The sequence below is a fragment of the Aotus nancymaae genome, unplaced genomic scaffold (genome assembly GCF_030222135.1).
Source record: "Aotus nancymaae isolate 86718 unplaced genomic scaffold, 86718_ANA_hifiasm-v0.15.2.pri h1tg000018l, whole genome shotgun sequence".
NCBI lineage: Eukaryota > Metazoa > Chordata > Mammalia > Primates > Aotidae > Aotus > Aotus nancymaae.
Window position 1 is genome coordinate 23,862,873 of NW_026988430.1, and position 24,633 is coordinate 23,887,505.

The following is a 24,633-nucleotide window of genomic DNA, read 5'->3' on the forward strand; positions in this document are numbered from 1 at the left end:
CTCATCCTCCATGCAAGAGGAGAGGGGAGGGGAGAAGAGGGACTGGGCATGACATGAGAGGTCCAGTGTGCCCAGTGACTTCTCCTACACTATGTTCAAGGCCCCCTTGGTGGCCAGGACTTGACTCTGTATGTCATCGGGGAGAAGACAAAATGAAAGGGAACAGGGGACATAAAAAGATAAACAGAGAAACAGGCAGCAAACAGGAGTGAATGAGACGGTTAGAGACCAAACCCACGGCTCTCAGGCCCAGTCCTACTCTGGCACTCACCTGGACTGAAGAGCTGCCACCATGCCCACATTGGGACAATTTTCCTACAGAAAACTCATCCAAAACTCTCAGCAGGCCAGTGTCACTAAAGGGGGAGAGGGAGGGAGAAGCAGGCTCCCTTCTGAGGCCTGAGCAAGTGATGACACAGAGGGAGGAGAAGTGGAGGCCCTTCATGCAGAATGAAACCCCTCTCCTCCATCCCACCGCAGGTGAGAGGCAGAAGCCCTCCCCACAAGGTCCTAAACAGGCTCCAACAGAGAAGGGGCCCGAAGGTGGCAGCTCAGGCTGTCTCATCTCAGCTTTGCCTTCTGCACGTGCTGTGGATGACAGGCAGTCTTCTCTGGCAGGTGTGGCCACGGAGCAGGTTTGTTTTCAAGGGGGACTGGCCCTGCCTGGGGAACTGTTGGTGGAGAATATTAATGTGGGATTCCCAAAGGCCCAGGTCTGAGAGCAGCTTTCTAGGACACGCAGCTCAATGCGTTCTTCAGCACTATGCCATCCTCCAGAACTGGGACACGGGCCTGGGGGCTGGTGTTCTCTGACTCACAGCTGGGCTTAGGGGGCAGGGGGAGAAAACTTTCCTTCCTCCTGGAGCCTGTGCCTTATCATTTACCCTGCTAAAAATATTACGCCATCCAACAGGTTGGGTGAGGAGCTAGCCAGGAAACATGTGTGGGTAGCAAAGGTATCGATCACATTTAGCAGGTCCCCATGTATAGTATTTGCATGTGGCATATAATTAACGTTTGATGAGTGAGTCAGAGAGATAAATTGGAAAGGAAACAGACACAGAAAGAGAGCTGGAAATGCAAGTATGAGTGTTTCCAGGCTAAATATACTTTGTTTGAAATTATTCTTTGCCTAAACTGAAGGAAGAATACTTTTAATAGCTTTTAGTGACCTTGTACAAGTAAATGTAGGTGTTTCAGCAGGGTACCCTGGTACCCAGCACAGTGTTTTGTATAGAAAGTCCTGCAAGGCATAGAGCTTTTGGTCTAGAAGAGACTTGGAGACCATCTTGGTCAGTGGGTCTCAACCTCGGTTGAACACAGGATCACCTGGGGAGCTTTACAAAAAAAAATAGTAAGATGCTAGGGACTCACCTCCCAGAGATGCTGATCTAACTGGTCTGGGGTGGAGCCCAGGCATCTCTATTTTTTGAAAGCTCCCTGGATGATTCCACTGTGCATCCAAAGTTGAGAACTGCCCCCCCAGGCCCCTTCTTTTTTTTGTTTTTTAGACAGTTTTGCTCTTTTACCCAGGCTGGAGTGAAGTGGCCCGATCTCGGCTCACTGCAGTCTCTGGTCCCCAGGTTCAAGCAATTCTCCTGCCTCAGCTTTCCGAGTAGCTGGGACTACAGGTGCGCACCACCATACCTAGTTAATTTTTGTATTTTTAGTAGAGACGGGGTTTCACCATGTTGGCCAGGCTGGTCTCAAACTCCTGACCTCAGGTGATCCACCTGCCTTGGTCTTCCAAAGTGCTAGGATTACAGACGTGAGCTACCGCACCTGGCCCCAGGCCCATTCTTTACAGATGTGGAAACTGAGGCCTAGAGAGCAGGTTGCCTAGATCCACACAACTAAGTGGCAGCAGAATCAGGACCAGAGAAGCTGATCAGGCATCCTGACTCCTGTACACCTCTCTAACACGTCTGTCAAATGAGCATATAAAAGGTGGATCCTCCTTTGGAGGCATCTCTGTCTGGAGAGACCAGCTGCCCAACTCCCTCTCCCACTCTTACATTTTCATATTATTTTCATCAGAGGCTAGACAGGCTGGCATCTTGACCCTGATCCTCCAGGCTTCCCATCCTGAAGGCCTCAAGATTCATAGGACAAACACACAGTTACCAGTTCAAAAACTGTCACTGCTCCGTAGCCATATGGTGTGTGTCAGTGAATGTCAGTGTACTCCCCGGAGTGTGCATGTGTGTATGCAAATGTGCACATGCACACAGACGCACGTTTCAGTAGGAGACTGGGCAGAGCACTCTCCTGCATGTGGGCACACATCCTTCCGAGCACATCAGCGCTTGGCAGTGAGAGTACCAACATGTGTACACATAAATATCCACATGTGGGATGATAAGCACGTTGGTGTTAGCGTCCGTTTATGCAGCAGGGTAGGCAGGTGTGTGAGAAAATGTGTAAATGTACCAAAGACTTTGAAAAGCTGCCTGGGTGTGCTGCTACATGTATCTGGAATCGTGTACCAGCACAGAAATCTGAATCTCCATTTCTAAAATCTACATTTACATTTACCTGTGAAGGCACGTATATGAAAATATGTACATGGCTGGCTGGCCGTGTGACTAAGTGTGACTGGCAGTCTGTGTTTGCAGGGTGCAGGTTTATGTGAGAGCGAAAGGCTTCTGCTGTTTCTATCACACTTCCCCTAAGTAATCACTGGGAAATACACGTGTTGGAAAACGATCTTTCATGCTTAAATATATCTCAGCATATATAAATGAAACATGATATTGTGTGGACCGAGATGCTACACATTAACGTTGTTTATCATTGATAGAATTAAATAACCCATGCAAGGCCTCGGTAGCATTTCTTACAATTTTATTTAACACTGTTTTGGCCAAGCAGCACTTGGCAAACACACATATGCTCTGTGGCTTACTGCAACAAACGCACAATTTGCAGGACATAATACACACACAGGAGAAGTATGACAAAAGAGTGTCGTCTAAAAATTCCAAGTGGCCCCATCTTTCTTTGGGGCTCATCTTATTCCCCTTCCTTCCCCAAACCTGCCTAAAGCCCATCTCTTCACACTTCCCTAGGGGGTCTCTGCATTCATGCTAAGGAGAGATAAAGTGGAGGGTGAGGATTTGAGGTGGGGGAAGAGATAACACTCCACGACCTGGTCTCTGGAATGTGTCTACTCCTCCCCAGTCTGTCAGAGGCAGGCCCAAGCCCCAGCATGTGTTAAAACTGAGACACCAAAGAAAGCATTTTTTATAGATTCTGTAGGCTCTCACGTTGACTGTCATAGTTACTCATTCAGAAGGAGGAAAAGGAGCATTGTGCTTATTGTACTTATCAAATTGGTAAATCCTTCATTAAAAGATACATAGAAATGGTTGCTTCCTTCCTTCCTTCCCTTTTTTTTTTTTTTTTAGATGGGGTCTCACTCTGTCACCCAGGCTGGAATGCAATGGCGTGATTCTCAGCTCACTGCAACCTTTGCCTCCCAGACTCAAGTGACCTCCCACCTCAGCCTCTTGCCCACTTTTCTTTCTTACAGGGAAACTATATCCTTCCTGGAGCCCAAATGAGAACAACCTTGCACACAGTTACAGGCCTGCCAGCATACCTTTCAAAATGCGTGCTGGCCAATAGACTAGAATGTTGGCTAAATTATTAATGGCCTGAGGGAAAAGAAAAACTAAGAGCTGGAGAAGCTGGGGTCTTCATCTACAAGACCAAACTCGAACCTGAGCAAGATGGTAGGACCACCGATGACCATCTTACAAGCTGAAAATGTCAAATGCTTCCTTCCTTTCCAGCCCCTGGGCAGTAAAAAGAAATCACATTTTGTCCCCTGAATAGATGGCACTTGTAGGTCTTTTCAAACTTGCCAAGGACCTTCTTCATCTCCCAAGAGTCAGGCCAAGATCCCACAGGGAACCTCAAAGCTCTGTTCCCTAGGATCTGTTTTGTTTTTTAATTTTTTTTACTTTTTAATTTTTGGAGATGAGGGCTCACTATGTTGGCCAGGCTGGTCTCGAACACCTAGACTTAAGCAATCGTCCCATCTTGGCCTCCCAAAGTGCTGGGATTATAGGCCTGAGCCACAGCACCTGGCCCCTAGGATCTGTTTGTAATCATCCCTGAGCTTACAGCACTACCAAGATTGAGACAAGAAACTCTTCCCTATGCTTTCTTTTCTGTGTTCTAAGTTTCTCCTGCTACTTTTCCTCCTATGGAGACCCTTTAGGACTGTGAAATAAACAAGGCCAAGTCCAACTTAAACAGCAATTGGACTTACTCCACCCCCTGCCCCAAATCCTCCGCCACCAGCAACGAAGCAGTCATCAGAACTATCTTTTTAGACAGCCCCCGGCCCCTCTCCAAGGACCTGCAGGGCTATCAGCCAACCTGCTTGGGGGACAGCTGAATGTCAGCACCAGAAACTATTGTATCATCTTCACTCCGCTGAAGTCAGGAAGTGGGCTCTCCAGAGCCTGGTGCCATGGGCTGTCTCCTGAGTGAATACAGAAGAAAAAAAGTTTCCTAACATTTGGATTCAAAGTGAGAACGGTGAAAAGCACCCATCAGTGTGCATGCACCCCCCAACAAACACACACACGTACGCACATACATACACACCCTATCCATGCAGACAAAATCATGAATCATCTCCACGGCTGAACGTTTTAGCGTTCAGTAATATTCTCAGAGGCCCAAGGTTTTCAGCCAAATCCCAGGTCTGTGCACAAGGACACTGCATAAATCCCTCCCCTTATGAAAGGCCAGTCCAAGCAGATGGGACCACTCTTAAGTAAACTGTGGAGCCCTCCTTTCATCCGTCTCAGAAGGAGCAGCAGGGGGCTGGCTCTCCCAGCCCCGAGAGCAGAGAGCGGCAAAGGCTGCTAATTCTTGAGGCTAACGTTCACATCTCCAACTTATCTCTCTGAGGGGAAGTGTCCATTTGACCACACAATCCTCCCTCCCTCACCCTCCCCCAAGGGAAAATCAAATCTTGAAGTCAGACTGGAGGAGCTGCTGCGGAACGCGAGCACGGGAGAGCTAGGGGCGCGGGTAGGAGGCGGTAAGGGGCCGAAAGGCTCCTCAAACCCAGTTTCTCTCCATGCTAAGACCGGGGAAATAACCTCTTGGCAACTCCACTTTCTGATAACCAGCTCATTAATATTTATTAAACAAAAGGCTTTTTAAAAGTAGAAAGGGCCAGATAATTAAACACTCAGCGGAGGTAGATGGCATCAGTTGGGCTTCCTCCACCCTGTTCTTGGTGTGGCCCCCACCCGCAGCCGAAGTCGAATGTGTACCCCATACCATCGACCTCCCCAGTCCCTGCTCATCTCCCCAGGTATGTCAGGAAGAGACAAGGCAGGTGGATGGAGAAAGAGACAGACTCAGGCACCCCAGGTGCTCACCAGGAAATGCATGGACTGTGAAATTATACCGGGGCTGGACAACTTACCACCACACTGGAACCCTTGGGGTACTGAAATAATTAACTTGCTAATCAGCTATACCTTGTTCTTTCTTTCTTCCTGGAAAAAAACAATTGCAAATCGCCTTCCCATCAGGTTCCCATGTCAGTCACTTGGAGGCCAACAATGCTTTTGAAGAAATACACACTCTGCCACCATGTAGACCGAAATGGGTCATATCAAGTCAGGCTTCTCCTCCCCAACCCTTCCCACTAGGCCTCAGGGAGCACACAGAGACATAGTGTTTCTGGAGATGCAGGGTTTTTTTTTTTCCATCCACAGCACAGATCTTTTCCATCTCCGCTAAGCTTTCTCACTTTCAGCTCTCTTTAGCCTGCTTGCTGGCCCTAAACATCTGGGATCCATGTGGAGAAAAGAGGATTGATTAGAATCGTAATAACGATCGCTGGCATACGTCCGGTGTTAGCGTTCACAAAGTGTTTTCACACATTATCTCATTCGGTCAGAGGAGGTCAGAGCTGGAAGGGACCTCAGTAATCATTTAGCCGAACCCCTTCGTGTTACAGATGAGACAACTGAGGGCTGGAAAGGATAAATGCCCTTACCAAAGGCTGGGGACAGTGCAGCCAGGTCCCCATGCTCCTTGTCCAGGAATCCTGTGCTGCTTCTGACCCTCTAACAAGACAGAAAGAGCGTTGTCATGTTTTTGCTCCGCAGTAGATATTAAACAAGTAGATTTTTAATCCAAAAATGAAAAGAATAGGACATGAGAATGAATAAAAGTAACTCCTGTAAGAAATGGCTTGAGGGGTGGGGGCGGCTGGGAATGGGGAAGACAATCAGTCTGAGTCCTGAATGGAACATGTAAATTAACAAACTTCCCCCTCTTTTGTCCCCCTTCATCTCCCCACTTCTCTCCAGGTTTAAAAATATGAACATTATGCAGTTTGGAATCTAAGGCTTAATTTGGCTGCAGATCCCAGGAGGAGAGGGAGTCTTTTCTTGGCTTCAGATCTGGCACCTATGCTCCCAAGGGTTGGCAGCATGACGGGCTTGTGTGTGCCTATGTGTCCACTCAAGACATTGGATTTAGCAGTGAAAACCAGGCATCTTGATCCTTTCACAGATCAGATGATTTGCAAATTAATGGCTCTTTTCCCCCAAGGCTCTGAGGAGGTTAAAAAAGATTTCTGGTGAAGGGGGGTGGAAAAATATAAAACAGGGAAAGGAAAGAACACTGAGCCGGGATTGTGTCAGGAAAATACTTCCCTGTGAATGGCGCTTGTGTGCGTGGACAGGGGGCTCTGCATTTCCATGGGGCTGTAGTGCCCCTGTTGCCCGAGCCTGTTGGAAGGTAAGCGGTTCCTTTGTGTGTTCATTTATTACTAAGCCCAACTCTTTTCCCTCTAAAACTCCTTCTCTCCCTGTTGAGCTGACCATGCTTCTGGATTTATGAAGAGAGATGTTTTAGCAGAAATCCCCCAGAGTGTCCCATCAGCCCTAAATCCCAGGCCCGCTCACCCCCCCAAGACCCCATGACACACAGCATGCCAACACGGCTTCCTCTTGCCTATGCATTAGCCATCCATTGTGGCAACCTGACATCTCTCACACATAAAACCGTAAGAGAGAAATAAAATATCTGTCTCTTGGTGAAAATAAAGCTTTGCCTCCCTCCTGATGTATAGGATATAAAATAAAGCCTCGGCTCCAATAGTGGGTTTTCCTTATGCCGGAGTTGCCTTTGCACACACGGAGACAATGAAGACGGATGGTTGGGACGAGGCCCAGCCTCCTGGGGCCGCCTTCACCCTCTTCCATTATAGTCTCTCCCCGCTCCCCGCCTTTCTCTTTCTTCTTCACTTTCTTTCCTTTCTGGCTTGGATTTGCCTTTTATATGCCCTTCTCTTTCTTTCCTCTGGAACTTTATTTCTCTTGCTCACTTTCTTTCTAAAGCTTGACAGAGACAGTAGGAAAGGAGGCAAGTTTCTCACCTTCCCACCCATGACTGCCACCTGTCCTCACCTCCCCTTCTCCGGGTCCCCAGCTCTCTCTGGACCACCAGCCCCTATGACTCATGTTGCTGCTACTGCTTGGGGATTTGCTTTGGTCAAATGTACAAATGTTCCCAAGGGGCAATTAAAAATGTATTTAGTGGGTGGGGGGAGTGGATTTTTTTTCTAGGGAGCTGCCTTTCCTCCCTCCTTCCTCTCTCTGGGCTGGGTGGTTTATAAATTTCAGCATTTCTTTCTTTAGCCTCTGAGGAGGCCAGCAGAGCAAAGCTGCCACCTGGCAGGGGTGAGAGTTGACATTCACCTCCCAAACCCAAGCCTCAAAGCTGCATTACCAGACAGACTGTGGGCATTGGGCCCCTTCCAGCCAACTCAGCTACCCAGGGGACCATCACATCCCAGGCCGGTCCCCCGCCTCTTCTCCCCAGTCCTGAGAATTGAGGGTGCTGTGAGGGAACATAGGGGGCCTTCCCTGCACTCACACAGAGAGACCAGAAGTGTTGTCCTCACAGTCACAGAGACATGCCCACCTTCCTGCCTCTCACACACTTGGTGCTCCTTCCCACAGTGCATAGAGCCCACCTTTCCTGCCTTTGTCCCTGGAGGGCTCGCTCTTGCCAGGTCGCAACTGCGCCCCTCTGCGCTTCTGTGTCTCTCAACCCAAGTCTGAAAGAAGGGGGTGCAGGGTCTGGGCCCCTGTGGGGAACAACAGGGGAGGAGGAGATTTGGTATTGCAGGGGGGTGAGAAATGTCCCAGGGGCAGTCGTGCCTTTCAGCTTCTGAAACTGATCTCCCCAGGTGGAGGGCAGTAGAAGGGCTTCAGTGTGTGACCACAGCACCCTAACCTGAGGAGATCTTTATTAATGCCACCCAAAACCTGGAGGGGGAAGGAAGGCAGCAACATCTATGGCACTCTGCCCAAAAGCGGGGGTGGGGGCAGGGCTTAGAGCTGCCAAGTCCAGAAAAAACCCAGTCCCAAAGGTCGTTAGCTTTGGGGTTCGCTCTCTCTGTCTCCCCCCACTTGATCTCTCTCCAGATATCAGCAGTGACCACCGCCATTAGGTAAGGAGAGAGAGTCAATTAGTGAGAGGATTAATTACTGTGAGGCACGAGCCCCGTTCGTCTTCCTTACTGGGTGTGAGTGTGTTCAGAGGAACACGGGCACGCACCCAAATACACATTGTTGTCACGCTGTCTTAGACGTTTTATTTATTTGTTGGATTCCTGCCCAGAGCCGCTTTTCCACGGACGCAGTCTCCCACCAAACACGCTGCCTCCTTCTCTCCGCACGCGCGCCTGTCCCAAAGCCGCACACCCCCAGACCCGCGGGACGCCCCCTCCGTGCCTACAGGGCCCTCGGCTCCCCGTCCCAGCCGCCTTCTTCGTGGCTGGGTCTCTCTCTGGGTCTCTTTTCTGTTTTTTTCCTCCACTCCTCCCCGCATTTCTGTGACCAGATGTTTCCTTCCTTTATCCGCGCCTGCTTTTCCGCACTCCATCTCATCTTTTCCCTGGTTTTCTGCCTTTCTTTTCTTTTCCTGTCCCTCTCTCCTCACTTCTACGTCTGTCTCTCCCTTCTGTTCTTCAGCTCAGCCTCTCCCTCTCGAGATTATCCACGACCCGTCTTTGCTCCGTGGCGCGGAGCTGACTCGCATCTGGGATCTCCACGCTTGACCTCGCTCTTCCGCCCGCCCCCTGCCTCCCCGCCCTCCACTTCCCCCCACCACCACCCCACGCCCAGCGCTCGTGGGAAGCCCGAGTTGTTTACCCAGGCCAGGCACACACCGTGACGCCCTGGGCTGCCGGATGCTGCCCTTTCCCGGTCCGGCGGTCGCTGCTTCCCCTTAACCTGCCCAGGCCCCCCTTGCTTAGAAAACAGGGCCAGGCGCAAAGTGCACACTGGAGGAAGGTGCCAAGCCCCACTCCCACAACTTCTCACCTTAAATAGTGCGATGACCTAGGGATCTCGGGCAAGCCCCCTACCTTGGACTTCCTGGCCGGGAAAGTGGAGGTAGTACCCTTATCTTCCACGCCCCCGCCCCACCACCGTGCTATACAGCTCAGGGGAGACCGTGTTACAAACTGTAAAGTACTGCACAGGAGTAGATCATTTCCATGAGAGAGTGACAGGTGAAATTAAGGCCACTTAAGTCCAGAGAGAACTACAGGGGAAGGAGAGGAGGGAGACTTTGGTGCTCAGATCCGAGTGGCCCCATCCACGCGGTTCCCTGCGTTGCATTACCTCGTTCTCACTGAGTCTGGGCAAAGTTTGCGTGGCCTCTGGGACCGGCAGAGTCCCGGGGTGCTCCGGGCTGGCTCCTTCCTCCCTCCTCCGGGACCATGTAGCTGGGTGTGTACTCGGCATGGGGTAACCTCCTGGAGCCGGCTCCGCCCCAGGCACCTCCCTTCGCGGTCTCATCACTCTTTTCTGGGCCTTGGGCTGGGTCTGGAGCCGAAGGGAGAGGAGGGAAATGGCCAGGGGCGGCCACCACCCTCGGGATCTATAGCAGCCGAAGGTAACTGAGCAGGCTCGGTCCAGTGCCGAGTGTCAATCCGAAACCTTGCGGGGTGGGGGGCGGTGAAGGAAAGGAGGTGGAAGTTCGAGAGGGGCACCTTCAGGCTCCCCAAACTGCAGGGCAGCTGGGGAGGGCTGACAGAACCCTCTCCAACCCGGGTTCTGCCCAGGTTCCCTCTGGGGCTGATCGTCAAGGAGCTTCTCAAGAAGAGAAACCTGGACTGTGAAAGCCACCTCTTAGGCCCTCTGGGGCCGTATCCGGGGGTGCCTGGGAGGAAGGTGGAAAGGACTCTGCAATCACTGAGCTATCAGTGAAAATGACCCCTTCAACACCTGGTCCAGAATGTACCGGTCCCGGGCGGTGTAAGTGGCTGTGGGGCTGTGGGACTTGGAGGACGTTGGGTAGGAATGGGCTTGTGTAGTTGAGGATGCCGACAGTAAGTGTGGCCGCGAAGATGAGGGGGAAGGTTGGTGCTCTTCGCCGAAAGGACATCGGCTTAAATGCAGAGCTGAGCTGAGCGGCTTCGGAGATGGCGAATTGAGAAATCCTGGTCAGTTTTCTCTTCATGTCCCTGCGACCGATTACGTTTTAAAATAAAAGCTCAATGGAAACGAAAACAAAACAAAACCCACCATTAGTCTAATGTGCTGTCTCCGTGGAGGAGTTAAATCTGGACTCCAAACCTAGAATCAGGAGCCAAGAGGCGGACTTTGCGTAGCGCTCCCGGACCCCTTGTAGACGCCAGGGTTGGCTCCTGCGGACCTGTTTACTGAGCCATCTGGACAAGAGGACGAACAGAGCCTGGCGTCCTAGAGCGAGCGTCCTGTGCTAACCCTCAACTCCCCTGCCTCGCTGGTCTGCCTGTGGGGAGGGGCCTTCTTTCCCCAACACCTAGGTCCCAAGATTCTTGCACCCCCAAATGGATGGGGCAACCCCCTCCTGCCCACCGGAGGGAAGTGACAGGCCTTGGGTTGAGGAAGGGCCGGCAGCCGGGTCCAGCTGTCGTCTGGTAGGTCCCACTGACCGCCCCACACTCCACTGTGACCCCTCTGCTTTGCATGAGAAGGAGCCCAGCTGGGGCGGGGGGGTGGGGGGCGAACCACCCGGGACTGGGGCTACTATAGGTTCCAGAAAGGGGCGGTTGGGTCGAAGGCGCTCTCGGCGAGAACCAGGACAACTGCGGGGACCGGAGGAGGGTGAGGACAACCGGGCTGGATGGGCCCCCTCCCCGCAGGCCTCACGCAGCGCAGCAGGCTGGGAGGCGCCTGGGGGTCCGGGCGGAGGAAGTGAAGACCCCGTGCCACACCGCTTCTTTTGGCGTTTCCGGGGATGCCGAATCCTACCTACTACCGGTCGGCTTCCCCCGGGAAGTGCCGAGTCCGCAGGAGGAGCGCGAAGCGGAGTCCGAGCCCGCGGAGCCCGCCCGCTAGGTCGGAGAACCGCCTTCTCCGTCCTCTGCCCTGCCCTGCACCGGGACCTGGGAGAGACCCGTGGAGACGGGCGGCGCGCAGGAGCTGACTAGTCCCCTGTGTCCCTCCGGCCCGCAGCTGGGAGCCCACAAGTGTATGTGCAAGAAGGTGTGGAGAAGGCGTTCGGGTCCCGGCACCCAGGGGTCAGGGCAGAACGCCAACGAGTCGCACTGCGGGTCTCTGCGGCTTCGGTTTCCAGTGACCTGGTGACGCCGGCGGCAAGGCGGGGGCTGCCTGTGGGCCTCGGGGTTGCTGGGCGGTGCGGGCGGAGTCAGCAAAGGGGTGTTGGCAGAGCCCTAAAACCCCACAGTCCCACGGAGCGCAAGCCAGATTCGCTGTAGCAGCTTCCCCGTTCGTCCGAAGAGGGTATTCCATCTGCACAGCGAGACTTCCTGCCAGCCTGGGCTCACTGTGACTGCGCTTCCTCGAGCATTTCCCCCGTTTCAGCCTCCGTCTGGTCTGCGCACCGCGAGTGGGGTCCAAAGGCCGATTCCACAATACCAGCCAGCTCCGGAGGGACACTCACCCTCCTTGCCTTCCATGTTGGGGCCGAATGCGCCTTCTTAGCACCCCCTCCCCCGAAACACCAAAACGGGGAGCAAAAGTGGGACCGCCCAGCCCAACTACCTTCAGACTCCACTTCAGGAGAAATCCTGGTTAAGCCCACCCAGAACAGGTGTGGTCGAAACGGAATTTGGGGTTTGACTTGAGTGCTCCGAAGAACTAGAATAACTCTTCCAGGCGAAGGCACTCTAGACCAGGATCTGTCCGCCACCTCTGAGCAAATGCACCCCCAGGGGCGGCGGTCCGGAGTTCCCAGTCAGAGCGGGATTAGGGAGTTTCGGGTTCACCGAGGAGTGAAGTATGGAGGGTGTGGTCTGCTGTTCTCTGGGGAAGCCGGTGCTAACCCGAAGCCTGGACAGGGGAGGACTGGAAGCCGGGCACACGCTGCCCATGCACTGCACGCCCATCTACTGTGGCCTCTTCCTGGCGTCCCGGCACCCCCTTCCGCCTCCCCTCTTCCCACCGCCAGGACCACCACCCCCGGCCGCCGCTGGAGCCCCCGGTTTCCCGCAGAGTCGTTTGTTTTCGTTCGTTAGAGGTGTCTCCGGATCACAGTTTTCTCACAACTTTCTCGCCAAGATTGCAACTCCTCGCCCGAGGCGCTTCCCGGTCCACTCCTTCCCCCGCGCCAGCGCCGCGCCTCCGGTCTCCCCCGCCCCCACCAGGAAACCGCCCGAATCAACTTTGCGAGAGTGCTCTGCGGGAGAAAGACCTTCAGCTCGCCCAGGACTCGGACCCTGTGGACTTTGGATAGATTGGGGGAGGGGGCACAGAAAGAAGGACGGGAAGAGGGAGATTCCGCTGCTAATTGCCCCCTCCCCCTCCAAAGATGTGCGCTGTGTCTGGGACAAACTTCCAGGTCAAGAAAGTAAAGGGGCACAATGCCAACAGCCGCTGAATCGCAAAGCCCACCTGTGCAGCGGAGCCGCCTGGGATTCCGGACCCTGCTACACCCCAGCCTTCCACAAGCCTCGGTCTTGGACTATCCCCACTCTGCAGCAGAACTCTGGCCTCTGCCAGCGCATGATTGCCTCTCGCTCTCTGTCCCTCCCAACGAAACCGACGCCTTACCGGAGCGGGAGGGGTTCCAGGCACGGTGCTGCCTGCTGTCCGCGCCGCGCGGGGCCGCAGGTGCCACCGCCACTGATCCTCTAAACGCGGTCTCCGCGCACTCTCCCGGGCCGGGGGATGCAGAATGGTTTACAGAGGGACCGCGAGGCGCTGATTGGTCGCAGGCCGCAGTGACGTCGGCGGGCGCTGCATTAAGGCGAGGGGGCTTCCAGAGCTCAGCCAACAGCCAGGAGCACTGACCGAGCCGCCGGAGCTGGGGTGAGACGCGCCGGGGCGGCGACTGGGCCAGGAGACCAGGGACCGAGGGACGCGCGCCCGGGGAGGGCCAGCAACGAGCCGCGGCCCGGGCGGCGATAGAGGCGGTCCGCGCCGAGCCGTTCCAGCCGCCGGCCTACTGTAGCTGCTGCGCCAGGACATTTTTTAAAAAAGCTCTCCAAGCTGCCCCTCTCCTCCCCGACTCCTCCCGCTGCAAAAGAAAAACAAAAAAAAAGGAAGGAGGCTAGAAAGGAAACCCAGGTTTGCCACCACAACGAAAAAAAGAAGGGGAACAGGAAAAGGACAGAAAGTCGAGCGACTGTGGGGTTAGACGGAGGCAGCCGGAGCGTGGGCCGAGCGATGCGGGGCTGCGCGCCCAGGCGGCCGCGAGCTGTGACTGGAGCCACGATGCACGGCCAGGCGCGGTGAGAAGCCAGCCCGTAGTGCCTCCCGAAGGAGCCCGGGCGCAGGGAGGGTCGCCCTGAGCACACGGAGGCCTCCAGGCAGGCCGAGGGCCGAGGTGACTGGGCTGGGGCGGTAGGGAAGGAGCGAGTGCGCCTGGCTGCCTCCGCCCGGAGTCGTCCCTCTCTGTTTTCGATTGACACAAACACTTCTCCAATAGTGGAGAAACCTAAGCAACAACAGCAAGCAACACCAAGATCTTCCTCCTACCCTCCCCTCTCTCCCTCCCTTCCGCGGTCTGCCCTCGCCCCCTCCCCCAGGCCCAGCGCGGGCCCTCGGCGCGTCCGGACCCGCGGCGCGATGCCGGCAGTTTAGGATCCAAAGCTTCTCTGCTCCTTTTGTTCTTTTTTCTTTTTTAAAAAAGAGGGGGGAAATCTCAGTGGTGGGCAGCCTGGCACGCACACACTCGCCCTCACACCCCGACAAAAGCAGATGCACTTTGACTTCTGACAGCTCTACCTCAAGCCCGGGAGAACTCAGCGGCGCTTTCCTCGCAACCCGAGCTCACCGAGTCGTCTTCTTCTTCTTCGTCTCCGTTTTTATTTATTTATTTCCGTTCCCGCCGCCGTTCTCGGTGACCTTCACTCCTCCGCGGGCTCTGGGCAGAAGGGTCGGATTCTCGCCCGCCTGAGACTTCTTTTTCTCGCCCCGGGAGCTGAGGCGGCGCCGCTCCGCCCCGGGACCCCGGGACTCCCCGGCTGCACACTCCACCAAGGCGCCCCCGGCCCCCGATCAGCCTCATTTCCTTCCCCCTACTTTGATTTCCTGGTGCGGTTTTGGCTTGCACTGCCGAGTGTGTCTCCTCTTTTTGGAGAGGTTGGGGAGCTCGTGCCGGTTGTCTTCAGGAGTCATCCCCCGGGCTCTACTTTGCCCCTCTCTCTCTGGGCCTCATCAGACCAAACCAAAGACCATGGTTCACTGTGCCGGCTGCAAAAGGCCCATCCTGGACCGCTTTCTCTTGAACGTGCTGGACAGGGCCTGGCACGTCAAGTGCGTCCAGTGCTGTGAATGTAAATGCAACCTGACCGAGAAGTGCTTCTCCAGGGAAGGCAAACTCTACTGCAAGAACGACTTCTTCCGGTGAGTACTTCCCTCCCACGCCTCTGCTGCTGCCTCCCCGCGGGCCCTTCCCGGCCAGCTTCGGATCAGAGGTTAGCGTGGCCTCGCAGCCCAGTTAGGAGCTGCTTCTAGAGAGGGCAGCCAAGTCCCGCAGGCGCCCGCCTCTCCGCCAGCTGGCGCGCTGGGAGCCCGGGACGCGGCCCTGCTTGCATCCTGGAAACTATGGATCTGGGTTTGGCTGCACGTGCCTAGGAAGAAAGGGTCTGAGCCTGCCTCGGCCCAGAAGCCCCTTCAAGCTTGGAAGAGACAGGGCAGCCTCGGGCGTCGTAGCCCGGACTGCTGTCTTACCCCGAGCCAAGCTCTGCAGCAACTGCATTCTCCAGGCCTTCGGGGTTGTTTGCCCTCCAGGCTAAGCCCAGGTTCGCTCCCAGCCACTGTCTTTTCCGACCCTGAGCGGTCTTGGCGGGAAGCGCGGAACCTTTTGCGTGGAGTGTCTGCCCAGTCCGCGGCAGGAAAGAACTTGGCCTTAAGGCAGATCCTGCACGCCTGGGGGTCTTCCCCAACCCCGGACCTGCCTCCGAATGCAGACCTGGGCAAATTGCTGCACTATAGCCTGCGAAGCGTCCGGAGGTTTTTCCTGCTCCTCTGGCTGCCGAAGTTGGCCGGTGGTTCGGCTTCAGCCCCAGGCGACTCCGACTCCCGCGAGCTCCGCTCAGTAGCCCTCATAGGAACTGCCATCCACAGCCAGCACCCTCCTTGCTGAAACCTGGGGGAAAGCCGAGACCTCCAGCTTGCTGGTGGGGAGACTTCTCCCTACTCCCCTTATCCGTTTAGCATTTAAATTATATTATGTTACACTCATAATTTTGCCGCTCCATCCACACAAACACACAAGTCAGCAGAGAAGAACAGGCGCAAATGCAAATTGTAATTTCACCCAAAGGATGTGAAATCTCGCAGTTTATTCGGCTGACTTGGGGTTTCTGCTTTTCTGAGTTTGTGATCATAGTTCAAACTAGGGAGCAGGGAGGAAGAGGAATTCAAAGCCCCTCAGAGCGCCAAGGCACCCTGTCCCCAGTGCTGTTCCAGGACTCGTGGCTGGGGTTGGGTTGCGTGGACTGTGGAGCAAAGCTCCGTGCTCTCTGGTGTTTCTGGAGAACGCATGGGCTGACCCTCTGAGCCTCCGCGGGCTGCTCCGGGTTTCCTCTGCAATGACTGGATCATAGCAGGAGAGTGGCAAACCGTATTCGTAGTACCTGCTGCCAGTGGGTCCCTGAGGCCTGGCTTCCACAACCCGCTGCAGGGCGCCCAGAGCCAGCTCCCGTGACTCCCGCTTTCGCCAGCTTGCCCCGATTTAGGCAAGCGCGTGGCGGCGGGGGGGCTCTAAGGCCCCTACGGCCACCGCCACGGGGGCAGGGGGCTCTCCGCGGCTTTGTTTGTTTACCCACAGCGGACTAGACTTCACCAACCCCACGTACGCGGGTCCTTTTGCGATGAAAGAGAGAAAAGCGGTGCTTCGGGCACGTTTATATGGAGCTCTAATTAGAATTCGACTTTTCTGAATCTAATCCGAAAATAAGTGTCCCCTGTTCCCCTCCTCACAGGTCACTGCCTTGCCACCTTCTTTAGACGATGCTTCTTTCCTCTGGGATGAGGCTGGGAGTGAGGCTGGGGCTTGCGGGGCAGCTTGGGCCCCTGGCTCTAACCTCTTGTATCTCCTCCCTGACTTTTCCCTGGTGCCACGCTCTCTCTCCTGCTGCCTCCTCACCTGTTTAATCGGAATTCTGCCACTCTTTCTCTCTCTCTCTTCCCTTCTTTCCCCCGCTCCATTCCTCCTCTCCTACTTTCTCTACTTTGGACATCTTTCCCCTCTCTCGCTATCATCTTTCTCCCCGTCTGTCTCCCCTTGCTCCTGGCTGACACCCCTCCTGCCCTCGCCCCCCGCCCCCGCAGGTGTTTCGGTACCAAATGCGCGGGCTGCGCGCAGGGCATCTCCCCTAGCGACCTGGTGCGGAGAGCGCGGAGCAAAGTGTTTCACCTGAACTGCTTCACCTGCATGATGTGTAACAAGCAGCTCTCTACCGGCGAGGAGCTCTACATCATCGACGAGAATAAGTTCGTCTGCAAAGAGGATTACCTAAGTAACAGCAGTGTTGCCAAAGAGAACAGCCTCCACTCGGGTGAGGCTCCAATTCCCGACTGGCTAGGGCAGGCAGGTCCTGGGGGAGGAAGGCTCGCCAAGGCCCGGGCTCACCTGTCCCTTCCTTCTTCTCAGCCACCACCGGCAGTGACCCCAGTTTGTCTCCGGATTCCCAAGACCCGTCGCAGGACGACGCCAAGGACTCGGAGAGTGCCAACGTGTCGGACAAGGAAGGGGGTAGTAACGAGAATGACGACCAGAACCTGGGCGCCAAGAGGCGGGGACCGCGCACCACCATTAAAGCCAAGCAGTTGGAGACGCTGAAGGCCGCCTTCGCTGCTACACCCAAGCCAACCCGCCACATCCGGGAGCAGCTGGCGCAGGAGACCGGCCTCAACATGCGCGTCATTCAGGTCAGGCCCCAGCACGCCTCTCCATCCCACAGAGGCCCACAGTGCCACTCTGGGCACCCAGGCCGAGCCCAGGAGGGCCCAGAATCCAGAGAGAAGTGAGAGATGGAGTCTGGAGGTGGGGTGTCTAGACACATCCCGACCCTGCCGCACCTGTGAAATGCCTGATGCCTTCCAGCATCTAGAAAACCCTCTTCCCAACCCAACAGAGGTGATAGTGGCAATGGAGGGGAAGGGGTGGGAGCTCAGCCAGAGGCTGTTGAACACTCAGGAGAGAGCTGGGACCTCTCTTTCTGCACATACCCCACCCTAACCTCTGGTTCGGAAGGGTCAGAGAAGTCTCAGTGTCCACCAGAGTCAATCAGTTCCTCTGCCTTCTGCACAAAGTGAACTCCTTCTAACTCCAACTTTGTGATCACTTGCTCCAATTAGACAAGCCACAGATCAGGGACTTCCCCTCCAAAGAGAGGTGGTTCCACCGGGAATCAGTTCTGCTTCAAGCAGTTTGGAGTGAAATGGGGAGGAGAGGCCTCCTGGAGGCAGCTGGGCCTGTGGGTGGAAAGGAGGTGAGACTGCTGAAGCTCCAGGCCAGAGGGAGTCTCTGGCTCAATGCTAGGTGTCCGGTTCACCGGGCCTGGATGCCCTGCGTAGGTGTGGGTGGATGTGCCAGCCTGGGAGGCTAACTGTGCACATGCACATGTATGCAGGCAGAAGGGCCTGAGTCCTACAGGAGACTGAGAACCTGTGTGCATGAATGAGAAGTTGTGTGTCTGTGTCACTATTGGCAAGAGGCTGTGGATAAGTATGTTTGGCGCTGTGAGATGTGCATGGGTGTGACAAGGAGATTGTGGGTTTTGGTATCACGGGCTGTTTCTGTGTCTGACACGGTGGGGGGAGGGTTGCTGCAAGAGACTGTGAAATGGAAGCTCGGTGTGTGTCTGACATTATTTTGGAGAGGCGTAGTGTCTCTGTGTGTACAGCCCCGGAGAAGCTGTAACTGTGATAGTGTGACTGTTAGAAAAACCCCAGCTATACCACAACTGCCCCCCCCCCGCCCCCCCCCGCAGACAGGGCAGCCTTTCCTGGTCCTCCTGTGGGATTCCTGCTCACCATTGGCTCAGGGCCCGCCCTGAGTGGTCCTAGTCAGAGATCGAACTGTCACCACTACCCTATGCACTACACCGACACACACACACACACACACACACACACACACACACAGAATCGGTCAGCCGGGCGGTGGAGGGGTGCTGGCTAGGCCGGAAGCGCCCCGGGATTGGGGGATGGAGTCTCGGTGGCCTCACGCCGCCGCCGTGTGCTGTAGGTCTGGTTCCAGAACCGGCGCTCCAAGGAGCGGAGGATGAAGCAGCTGAGCGCGCTGGGCGCCCGGCGCCACGCCTTCTTCCGCAGTCCGCGCCGGATGCGGCCCCTGGTGGACCGCCTGGAGCCGGGCGAGCTCATCCCCAACGGCCCCTTCTCCTTCTATGGAGGTGGGTGTGCGCCGACTGGCGGGGCGCGGCCAGGTCGGGGCGGGCTTCGCTGGAAGCGGGTGGAGGCGCGGGGGGCCACTGGAGAGTCGGGGCGAGTAGGGCGAAGGCTGGGAGTAAATCAAGGGGAGGCGGCGGGACCGAGGACCCAATTCCCGGCCTTGAATGACGGGGTTGGCTAGTAAGGGGCAGCTCCGGAGCTTGCGCCCAGTCTCCTCCCTGCAACCAGGCTCGCGGGGGCGCTCCGCGGTCGGCGAGTTCCCCGAATGGCCTTCCCCAGCCCGCTTGAGGGCGCGCCTTCCCTCCCTTGCGCTCCCGCCCGCCCCCGGCCCAGCCCTGACATCCTGCTCCCTCCCCGCCGCTCCGCAGATTACCAGAGCGAGTACTACGGGCCCGGGGGCAACTACGACTTCTTCCCGCAAGGCCCCCCGTCCTCGCAGGCCCAAACGCCAGTGGACCTACCCTTCGTGCCGTCGTCTGGGCCGTCCGGGACGCCTCTGGGTGGCCTGGAGCACCCGCTGCCGGGCCACCACCCGTCGAGCGAGGCGCAGCGGTTCACCGATATCCTGGCGCACCCACCCGGGGACTCGCCCAGCCCCGAGCCCAGCCTGCCAGGGCCTCTGCACTCCATGTCGGCCGAGGTCTTTGGGCCCAGCCCGCCCTTCTCGTCGCTGTCGGTCAACGGTGGGGCGAGCTACGGGAACCACCTGTCCCATCCCCCCGAAATGAACGAGGCGGCAGTGTGGTAGCGGGGTCTCGTACGGTCCGTGGAGTTCGTGGTTGTACAGAAATGAACCTTTATTTAAGAAAAATAGAAAAAAGAAAAAAACATAAAAAGCAAGTCCCCACCCCCTTCCTCCAGCCTCGAGAAACTTTCTCCTTCTGGGGAGACCGGATGGAAAAGGGGGACACGAAATAGGATCCAAATCGGCCTCGAGGTGGGACTAGGATCCACGCACTGGCTGCCGAGGTGCAGAACTGGGGCTCCCCAAGGGAAACGCAGACCTCTCCCTAACTCCCACCTGGACCCGGATCCGTGGACAGACCCCGAGGGCGTGTGCGCCCGGAAGTCGGGCAGCGAAAAGACGCCCATGGCAGCGGTGGGCGCGCCCAGCCATTGGTGATGCCAGGAGCCGTGGGGAGGGAGGCCGTGAGCGCAGCCGGGTGAGGGACGTGAAGCGATCCAGGGCGCTCCCCGGCAAGCCAGGAGGGTTCTAGCTCTGGGACAGCCCTTATTAGTGTTGTCTCAGAGTTCAACAACAGTGACGACAAACTCTCATAGCTTCAGAAACGCCGACCTGCCGTGCATCAGGTGGGACTATATATATATATATTTTTTGTCTATCTGGATTTTTGGTTTTTGGTTTTGCCAAAATTGCAAAATTCTAAATGTAAAGCCCTCAGTATCAACTCTTCTACCTTCACAAAACTACACACACACACATACATGGACACACTAGATAGGATGGTCTCCAGCCAGACCGCTCAGTAAAATGACTTGAACATCAGCTATACAAGAAAAATATTCTACCTTCACACATAAAAAAAGAAATTAAAAAAAGACTATTGAACTAAAAACAGTCAACTGTTTACGTATAATGTTAAATTCAGGAGTTCAGTGTTTTACTAATATATCCTGTTTTGAAACCTCTTGTTCGAAAACAAAATGTTTTGAGCAATCAACCAAAATTGTTCCTTTTCTTTTCCTGTAGATGTTCTGACAGACTTGCAGGGCTTTCGGCTCACTGTGCTAGTGTGTAAAAAGGTGTTGTTTACACGAGGCAAAGAGAAAACATGCTATTCAGACAGTTGCCAAATAGAATAATTATAGCACAAATACTGTAAAGGTGCCTGGCACCAGCAACCTGAGAAAGTGTTTAAAAAAAAAAAAAGTGTTACAAGGTTTAAAAAAAAAACATCTTTGCTAATTTTTTGTCCTGTTGAACATTCATGGAATTGTTAATATGACTTATATAGACCCACACAGGTTTTATTTTTGTGTCTTTAAAATAAAAGTCCAAAATATTTAAATTTTATGGTCAAATATGCAGTCAACAGCTGCTACTTTTTTCTTTATATATTAAATTTCTCATATGTCTTTTATTGTTCTAATAAACCTAAGCTTGTGTGACCTCCAGTGCATATTAGACCATTCACTGTATGAAAGAAAACATGTTGAATAAATTTGTGAGTTTTTAATAAAAATAGAAAATCTGATGTTTAGATAATTGGTGTGTTATTTGATGTTTTCAAAGGGGAGCCCTGATAGGGAGCTGAAGAGGTCCTCAGAAGCCAGGTGGAAAAGAGAGGCAGGATTGGGGTGATATATCTGTTTTCACCTTGGCTGTGGCCGAATCCTTTTGCTAATGCCAGCCAAGCTTTTCTCTGTGGCTTCCTGCTGTTATTAGCTACAGATTTGCATTCTGTGGATTTAACTGACACCATTGAAGAGATTTTTGCTGATAAGTTAATATAGAATTTGAAATAGAAATCCAATCCATGGCTAAAAAATGAGTGGTCCAGGTCTGTGATTAGGCATGAGATCCAAGGCATTCCCTCTTTCACTCTCCCTGCACATGCAAAACTGGGCTTGTGAATATCAGATACTCGTAAATACATCGTTAGAGGTGGTCCTTTTCAGTTTCAATTCATTTCCCATAGATAATCCGGCTTTCTAATTTGGTGGTTTGAAAGATAATGTAAAGGCTTTCTAATTTGGTGGTTTGAAAGGTAATGTAAAATGAATGTATAGTACTGCTAGAAATGAAATACTTTAATCCTTTCACAGAACTGATATGAAATTGTTGTTTTATAGTATTTGTTACCTTTGAAGTTCCCCAGAAGGAAAACTATTTTGCCTGGCACAAGATACATATTAAGTTTCTCTGAAAGATGAACAAAAAAAAAGAATATAGAAATCAAATTTCAACTGGGAATTGCCATAGGTTCTAGAAGTAGCTCGATTCTTTACAGTTCTTCCCTAGACTTGGAAGAAATTTGAATATTTTATCTACTATGAAATATTCTTATGGATGTGTGTGTTTTAATATCAGATGCTATTAAGAGTTCCAGAATTTCTTTTCCATATCACCTAGATTTCACCCTGGATTATTTATTTTCTTATTTAAAAAGTCAAAGGTTTGACATTAAATGGTATATAATTCCCAGTGCTGTTTTCAGATTTTGTCACGACACAGCCAAGTTTATCTTTCCGGCAGAGAAGGCTTCAGAATAAGCAGCATTTCACTGCATCCATATGATGGCTTATCTAATGGGGGAGGAGGCTATCCGGGAGGAATCTGGCAATGTTCTTTCAAAAATAAAAATTTATGAAATACAGAGGAGACTCTGGAAACGCCTAGCCTCTGTATGCAGTACATTTCTTTATTTGCTTTATATGCAATCACTGGATCGGCTTGTTTTTACCTTTTTAGCATTTATATACATTAAATCATAGCTAACTTATTCATTATAGCCGCTACTCCCTAGCCCCCTTTAAAGACAATCATTTAACTGAACTGGGAGCATTGGGAAGCTGCATTTTCCTATCAAGGCTGCTGAATTATTTAGCAGCTTTATTGTGGAATCGGGGTATTTAATAAGCAGCGTTTCCGAGTTGAGCACGCGATGTGGATTCGATTCTTCTAACTCCGTGGCAGTGGCGCAGTCTCTCCCCTCGGCGCGGGACTCTGAATCCTGGCGAAAACCCGAACAGGTGGCAATGCTCAGCAGTCAAATTTGGAGCCGAAGGCTCTGAGGAGGAGGCCTGGAAATGTCAGGGCCTGTTCCCCTCCCCATCAGTGGTGTGCTGCCCCTCTGGCCCCAAGGTGCGGGGACAAGTGGCACCATCCCTAGGCGGAGCTCCTGCGGGAGGCGCAGCAGGAGGGAAGCGCCACTGCGGTCCCCTCTAGCCTGGAAGGGCAGCCTGGTTTCTCCCTGCGGCCATCTTAAAGCACCACCTCTGTGCCTCCCGCCACCTGCCTTCAGGGTTCCAGCGGCAGGGAGCCACCATCTGCTCTGGCAAGGGAGCTGAAGCTCACCCACCCAACTTCTCTGGGCTGGCTGCCGCTGGGTAGCTGCTCCGGGTGAGGCACTTGGGCAAGTACTACCCGTGGAGAGCCAGGATAGGCATTGCCGGGGGCTGGGACCTGAGGGTGGACAGCATCTGAGGAGGGACAAGTGGGAACTTGGTTTTCCTAAACTCTTGAAACTCCTGGTCAAGCGAGCAGACAGTTGTTTGGGACAATTGGAAGGTGTCGCTCCTGCCCATCATCTGCTGTGCCTAATCACCTGCCACTTTGCAGCCCTCAGAGAGCAGGCAGAGGGACTGTGGACTGGGTGTCGCAACGCCTTCTCCGGAGAAGGTTGTTCTGTTGGGGAACTGCTCACCCTTATTCTCTTCTCCCTGTTCCTCTTATCTCTAGAGCAGTCAGAGGTTGAAACTTCTTGCCACAGTCCACTCTCCATCTCCTACCCCATCAAGAAGCCCTTCCCCCACCATATCAAGACACTGGAATTCAGGTAGGGAGGGGCCCCCAGAGGGAGTATTTGAGAGTTTGCTTCCCTGTCCCACGCCTACACTACTCTCAGTTGCATCTTAATTCCTAGAATTATTTCCTCTTCCCTCCACTTCTGGAGTCCTCTTTCTACCTTCAGTATAAGCCCAGGCAAGCCTTTTGGGGGCCCTGGGACATGTGTGACAGTAGGACAGTCTTGATTCCTTGCTAAAATGGCTTCCGAAGTCAGTAGGGACCAGGACAGGGAAGGGAGAGTAAGTAAACAGGTCTATGGCATTTTCTGCAGAGTGTTTGTCCAGCACAGCCCCCAAACTGGCCAGCAGTATCCTGTTTGCATGACAGCTTAGAGGTGGTCTCTGCACTGCCTCACCTCCCTTTCTCTCTTCTTCCTTCTCTTTACCTTGAAGGCCAGGTTTCTATGCATTATAAGTGCCCAAAATAGCAAGGGAAGAAGAATGCAGGAGGTAGTTTCTTAAATATGGGGTTTGAAGCCCAAGGCAATGGCACGTCGCCCAGGCCCAAGGAGCACACTTTTGCTCAGGAGGCCCAGATGCAGGCACAAGACTGCAATTAGAGGAAAACAAGAAACTGTCCTCCTAGGCTGAGTTCTCTTATGAATGGTAAAAAGCAGTTTTCTTCTCCTGAGTCCCCTGCCTAGCCTGGCATTCTTTTCCTTCCATATCTGAGGGCGTTCACCCTCAGACAGGTTCTCCTTCCCCTCTGCAGCCCTGGCTGTCTTCATTCTTCAAGAGCCACTTTACAGGGACATGGAGCTGGCTCCACTAAAGTGGTGTCCTCTCATTGCTCTTGACCCTGAGGGCATATGATGATTGTGAAAGTCAGGAATCCTCTCTTCCCTTGGTTTCCATGGGAGACAGTGGGAAGCTGAGGGTTCCCCAGTTGTTCAACTGTGGGATCCAACTGGCCTGGGCTGTACCCAAGAAGGGGGACTGCCAGAGTGCACCACTAATGTCTCTTTTCTGGATCCTTTTGAGGCAGATTCTGTTTAGAGGGTTCTAAGTCTCTACAGGCAACATCCAACAGATACCCTAAGAATAGACCACTTTGTACTCACACTTATCCCTTATTGCTGCTTCTGTTTACATGTTTGTCTACCCTCCTAGGCTGATCAGGGTGGGGAGAGAATCCAACTTACTTATCTTGTATCTTATCTAGCAGTGCCTGCCACATAGTGGGCAGTCAGGGAATGCTTGATGAAGGAAAGAGGATGTGAAGGGATTGTGTCTT

General features: G+C 53.8%; 1 protein-coding gene and 1 long non-coding RNA gene across 2 annotated transcripts in view; one reads left to right on the plus strand and one right to left on the minus strand.

Annotated features, from left to right (window-relative positions):
* LOC110569078 (uncharacterized) overlaps window positions 1-13,153 on the minus strand; it is a 28,263-nt gene extending 15,110 nt beyond the window's left edge. The window contains exons 1-3 of the long non-coding RNA XR_010343349.1: window positions 13,056-13,153; window positions 9,689-9,881; window positions 4,387-4,492 (exon numbers count right to left, since the gene is read on the minus strand). This is a non-coding gene — a long non-coding RNA (uncharacterized LOC110569078). The remainder of the gene's footprint in view (window positions 1-4,386; window positions 4,493-9,688; window positions 9,882-13,055) is intronic.
* A 680-nt stretch (window positions 13,154-13,833) lies between these two features.
* Window positions 13,834-21,563, plus strand: LHX1 (LIM homeobox 1). The gene is made up of 5 exons (XM_012445576.2): window positions 13,834-14,852; window positions 16,785-17,011; window positions 17,107-17,384; window positions 18,706-18,871; window positions 19,238-21,563. Exons 1-5 carry the CDS (start codon window positions 14,683-14,685, stop codon window positions 19,615-19,617), a joined length of 1,221 nt encoding a protein of 406 aa, XP_012300999.1. The 5' UTR covers window positions 13,834-14,682; the 3' UTR covers window positions 19,618-21,563.
* Window positions 21,564-24,633: the final 3,070 nt, after the last annotated feature.

Bases quoted from the DNA above. Each gene is read 5' to 3' on its own strand.
- LHX1 (XM_012445576.2), top strand. From the start codon at position 14,683: ATGGTTCACTGTGCCGGCTGCAAAAGGCCCATCCTGGACCGCTTTCTC. The intron at 14,853-16,784 runs GTGAGTACTTCC...CCGCCCCCGCAG, and splicing joins TGCAAGAACGACTTCTTCCG to GTGTTTCGGTACCAAATGCG. The intron at 17,385-18,705 runs GTCAGGCCCCAG...CGTGTGCTGTAG, and splicing joins TCAACATGCGCGTCATTCAG to GTCTGGTTCCAGAACCGGCG.